The sequence below is a fragment of the Megalobrama amblycephala genome, linkage group LG7, assembly GCF_018812025.1.
Source record: "Megalobrama amblycephala isolate DHTTF-2021 linkage group LG7, ASM1881202v1, whole genome shotgun sequence".
Lineage (NCBI taxonomy): Eukaryota > Metazoa > Chordata > Actinopteri > Cypriniformes > Xenocyprididae > Megalobrama > Megalobrama amblycephala.
This window is the reverse complement of record NC_063050.1, coordinates 41855661-41861660: the sequence shown is the minus strand read 5'-3', so window position 1 is coordinate 41861660 and position 6000 is coordinate 41855661. Positions and strand designations below refer to the sequence as shown.

General features: G+C 38.9%; 1 protein-coding gene across 1 annotated transcript in view; it reads right to left on the bottom strand.

Moving 5' to 3' along the window:
• Positions 1–6000, bottom strand: part of limch1a (LIM and calponin homology domains 1a) — a 68188-nt gene that overhangs the window by 23112 nt on the left and 39076 nt on the right. Inside the window, 4 exon segments of the mRNA XM_048198422.1 lie at positions 73–285; positions 965–1309; positions 2353–2760; positions 4942–5265. Of these exon segments, the coding sequence (XP_048054379.1) occupies positions 73–285; positions 965–1309; positions 2353–2760; positions 4942–5265 (1290 nt within the window).

Below are 6000 nucleotides of genomic sequence, written 5' to 3'. Positions count from 1 at the left end.
GAAATACAAATATACTTTTCAGTAAGAGCTCTTTTTAAAAGTAATAAATTGGTCCTGAAAGTGCTTTCTCACATTGGGGGGAGATCATCATCTTCCTGCCAAAGGGACCGGCGCGAGGGTTGGTCGGGTATGGGGGAGGGGCTTTTGGTTATAGTCTCATCTTTTAATAAGACTTTTCCCACCACACCCACAGAGCCCACCTCCTGCCTGTCCATCATCTGATGGCACTTCCTAGGCATGTCCTCAGCATCTCTTGGGGGCGGGGCCACAGAGCTAAGGGTGAAGCTGAGAAAGTTGCCATGGTTACTAAAGCAAAGCAGGGCAGTGAAAGGGAGGCTGAGGCTCTGTTCTCTGACTACAAAACACAATCAACAGCCAGGCCAGCCAGAAAGAACTGAGAAAACAAGTGCAAAAAAACACCAAATTCAAAAGGCCAAAAGACCTATTAAGGGTATCAACCAATTAAAATATTATATATATATATATATATATATATATATATATATATATATATATATCATCTGAGAAAAGCCCCCAAATGAAAGAAAAAATATGTAATTGCCACACTAAACGCATCATTATTTGGATTATTTTTTTCACTTTCTTTGAAATAATTGCAATAAATTAAAAGGATAAAATAGTAAAAATAAAATATAAAAAATTAAAATCAGAGCTATAAATCAAACAAAGACTAGAGACAAGAATGACACAGTTTTCCGAATGAACGCCAAACCAGTCACAAATATTAGTAAACAGACAATAGCCACCAAAAATCATTGATGGACAAGACATTCATCTCTTTCCTGTACTCAGAAAACTGCACACAGCAAGCTCAAACTCACATCAAAAAAAAAAATGTTAATAATTCAATGGAAATTTAAACAATTTTCTTTTGCATGGGCACCACAAAATGCAAAATTCCTTGCACTCATAAACAAATGCTTCATTCCCAGGGAGTCCTAACCTGTCCAGAGCCGGGGCTGTCTCTTGCTCTCTAGTCTTGAAGTATGACTGCGATCCACTGACAGGGGTGGTTTTGTGTTTGACAGAACCAGGTTTGGGCAGAAATGCATTAAAAGCCTGTCCTGTCCCTGCACTTGGCTTTTGATGAGATCCAGTTCTTCGTGCTAGCATGTCATCCTTCTCAAAATCTGGCAGATGACCATCATCCCCACACTCATCATCATCATCATCAAATCCTCCAGAGCGATCAACGTTAATTGCAGATGAGCGCACAATGTCAGGGCTCTTTTGGGTCACTTCAGAAAGCGGAACAGGTGTCTTTGGTACTTGATCGACTGGTTCATTTCTGTTAAAACAGCATATGCTGATAACTAACTCACACAATTAAACTCAGTTTGATATAGCAAAAGCGCATTACTGTAAAGGCATAACTTAACGCAAACAAGTTAAATAAATACACACATACATTCACTATTCTGGGAAAAAATTGAAAACTTCTGTAAGATGATTTGAGCGCTGTTGGGGGAAAGCATTACAAGTAACTTGAGTGAAGTAATCAGATTACTTTTTCAAGTATCGAGTAAAGTAACATTACTTTTTCAAATACTGTAAGTAACGCAAGTGGTTGCTAGGGTGCTGCAATTTGGTTTATATGCAGTTGAAGGTTGGTTGGCCAAGAATTCTGGTTTCTAGATATGACTCAGGTTCTTCTTTCAACGTAAATCTATGTTGTTGTTGTTTTTTTGCCTATTTAATTGTTGAATCTAGTGATGCACATTATCAATGCCATAGCAGTAATTGGCCAACATTCTATTTTTTTTATTTATTTGTATTCATCTACATTGGATATTTAATTTGCTGGTTATTTAAATCCATAATCCATTATTTGTATATTTAAATAATTTACCCTATTTTTATATTTAGATTACCTTTGCTGTTGTGTAACACTTACTTATAGTTAATCTTTAAAAACAAACAATTTATTAACACTTTTAAGTGAATTTTTTTGCAGATCCAAAAATATCGGTTTTCTGTACTGCATAATATTGTTATGATTTTCAAATTCATTTGTAGAATTGATTTTAGTTTTTAGTATTTTATTTATTTAAACAAAACAGTACATAATTTTAATATCAACCATTTTAAATTATTTATATGGGAAATTATTTAGGCTTATCGTATCGCAGAATTTTAACAGTGCAGTTAATTCCTAGCCAAGTATGAGAAAAGCTAAATCATGTTTGCCTTAGCCAGAAATACTGAAATATAAATAGTGCACTTAAAAGGCTAGAAAGGAATTTTTTTCCACCACAGCACGTTAGCATGTTAGACTCATGCATTATGAACAAAGAAAAGTTTGAGACTTCCAGTTAGTTTTGCTTGTCCCACCTCTGTCCAATCTTAGTTCTCTTTGTCTTTATGTTTCTTTCCAGGTATTGGAAGTCTCTGTCTCCACTCATGCCCATCTGGATACTTGCTTTCTGGGCTATGGAAGCCACTGTCGCACCTTCTCTCTTGGAACATGGCTGCGGGAGGAATCTGTTATATGTCGTCCCGCTTGCTGGCTTCTGAAATGCTCCTGTTCTACGAGCTAGCATGTCATCCTTTTCTACATCCGGTTGCCTCTCCTCTTCTTCGTCCTCTTCATCATCCTCCCTCTCATCCTTAGCTTTCTTATCCAGTTCCTCCTCCAGCACCCTGCGCTCGGTGGAGGTCAAAGGCTGTTTAAGGTCAAACATGGCAGGGTTTGGAGGTTCAGGGGGCATGATGGGAGCAGGCTCAGGGTTTGCATCTCCACTAAGTAAGTTAATTCATGATGTATGAGAAGTGGAAGGAAAAAGAGAAACAATGAGTCAGAAACAGAAAAGGAAAAAATGAGGGGGAAGGACAGAGAATGCAGATACAGGCAATGAAAGATGCAGTCCAGTGGGAACCAAAGCAACTGCATTGCAGTTACTTAAAACAACAGAGTCACACTTTATATGCACAAAAGCACAAATGCATATTTCATATTATTTCCTGTTCCTTCACAGTCAGACTTTCAGTCCACACCACCACTAAGCCATTCACTGCTAATTTCTCTCCAAACAGGCCAAAAAATCCCAGTTTTAGCATAATCCATGGTTCCTACAGTTGTTAGCCTCACTGTAAGCCATTCTCAGCTCATTCTCTTCTAAACAGCCCAAATAAGATAAGTTTTAGCATCATTCAGGGGTGCTACGGTTGTTAACATCATACTAACAGCCTCAACTGTAAGCCTAATTTCTTTCCAACAGCCCAAACATAAGCAGTGTCAAGCATCACTCAGGGGTACTACAGTTGTTAGCATCATGCTAACAGTCTCTCAAGGCACAAGTCCACCAGTTTCATAAACTCCAGTGAGATGAAACTGACATGCCCTTTTAATGCAGCATCACTGCTAAGATCACTACACACATTCCCACTCCAACAAACTTTGAAGGTGAGTATGCATCCTTATCCTTTGGTAAACATAACTGAGAGCAAGCAGTCCTCAACAAGCAGTGTTTGTAATAAGAGTATTGGTATACAGTACTTGGTATACACTGGACCAACAATTACTGTTCCTGAGAAGATTCTGAGATGACAATGAGCACTGACTAAAGGGTCATATTGTGAGGTAATAACAACGAAATAGAATAGAAACTAATGTGGCGTTCACACTGTCGTAATTACCATAATTACTAATGACAACTAAGGACGTTCTACTCTGAGCTGTTCTTGGAACTGTGCGTTTCCATGGCATCACTATTAAACGGAAAAATGAATGTGTGTAATTTGAATAATAAATAGATGAAACCACAATACAACAAATAACAGTCATTATGCAAATACTTATTAATAAACTTTATTTAGCAAGACATTAGCTAGTTATTAAACTGTGTTAGCGTCATTAACTGTATTGTATGTCTTTCACTTATCTATTTTTGGCTTATTCTGAAGCCACTGCCATTTTGAGTGTTTCCAAATGACATTGTGGTGGTGAGGTGGTACGAGCTCTCAGAAAGTTCAGTTTACAAGTTGAAATGACAAGTTCTAAGAAGACGTGAACACTTTTTATAAGTCTGAATCTTGTAATCACGTTAATTCCGACATGGTGCCTTAAAGGTGCTGTATGTCATTTTTTGACTGTACTAAAGCATAAAAATACTATAATATGTTTGCAGATATTTAGTAAACATGCTAAGTTCACATACTCGTTTCTCTGAAAAACAATTCTACTGCCAGTTTTTTTTACTTTAGAATGTGCGTTCCGTGTTGGAATGTCTGTTTTTGTTTTGGTCTGTGTGATCCTGCCCACTGCCAATTTACTCAATAGAATTTTGACACTCTGGGTTGCCAGTTAGCGAAAAAAACAGCGTATTGCAGCCATGGAAGCTAGCATGGAATCTCTATGAACGGGAGGATATTAAAACAATATATGATAAATCAACTCATCAACTTACAGTGTGTAAGTCTCCTTGCCTTCCATTGTCAATTGCGCTCGTTCCTGTTGCATGTCCTCAATCTGGCAACTCGTGTGAGCATTGATTCTGAGGAGGAGGGGGGCGGGGGAAACAACTCTTTCCAATATTTTGAATTTGGACTGCAGTACACATTTCAACCACTAGCTATCAATATTACATACTGCACCTTTAAGCACCAAGTGGAAATGATATCAATCTAGCAGGAATATATTAAACGATGAGCAAATTTATATATTAAATTAAAATTTTAGACTTTTTAAACTTTTTTATTACCATATACTTTGTATTTTTCCATACTGTTGCTCATTTTGTATGCAATGCTTGTATGCAAAAAACTTTTTACCCTCAGGGATAAAAATTAAATGCTAAAAAAAAACAAAAAAAACATGACATGGCCCCTTTAAGATTGTGCCCCTTTGGTCTGTTGTGCAGGAATGTGCATGTATGTATGCATCTATCCTTCGCTCCTGTCTGTCTTTCTTTCTCTCCCTACCTGCCCACCGCTCTCTTTGTCAGTCTGGAGCCCAGCCCTATGGTGGGCACAGCAACAGATGCCATTGAGAGAAGATACCGAAGCTTCTCTGCCTCGTCTCCCTGTCCCTCTCCCCTTTCCTCATCCTCCTCCTCCTCCTCCTCCTCTTTCCAGGAAGTACTCTCCATCTCTGTTACACCCCCAAATGTCACAAAACGCCGCCGTTCACCGGAGGAACGTTCCTGGCAACCGGCCAGGTCGTTCTTGGCAACCTTCGTCTTGGAGGAGACAGAGAGGCAGCCTTTCTCAAGACACGTCTGACACAGAGGGACAATAGGGTCATCGCTGTTCACACGCACACACATACATGACACATGTGAGTAAGAGGAGAAATAAAGAAGAATTAGATGAGCAGAAGGAAAGAAATTATGAACGCTAAATAATAATGACGAAAGACCATGTCAGTCTCACAGTCAAGTCAATGATATAGAGAGTATTGTCATGGATGTCTGGACAGGAATCTGTGTGATACCCAAATAAAGCCACTGACGCTGATGCAAGCATGGCCTTTTGAAAACATATAAAAGGGAAATTACTATACTCAAGGAATGACACACACAGCCTTGGCTCCTGTACAACAGTTTAGTATGTGGTCTTACACTCACATGCTCCCCTCCCTCTTTCTCTGAGCATCTCTTGATTTCAATAGTTGCCTTGGTGACGTCTATTTGCTTGAGAGGGGCTTCCCTCTGCAAACAGAATTTGGAGTCTCACAAAGGCCCTCTCCACAACAGCGTAACAAGACACAGAGCCCTCTTACACAGCACTCACGTCAATGACAGACCAAGCTTCTTGGCTCTAAGCCTTGGCTGATTCAAATGTATTTTAGGCTCGCACTGCGTCTTAACCCGACGCAATACTTTTTCAGCAACAAGTGATTTGTCTGTCTACACTGCCGGCAAAAATGTGTAATGGCACACAATCACAGCCATTCAGAAGATATTTGATGACCATTCACTATTCCTAAAATATAAAAGCAGCAACATATTTTGTGTGGAAAATATTAAGTGTGATATTAAA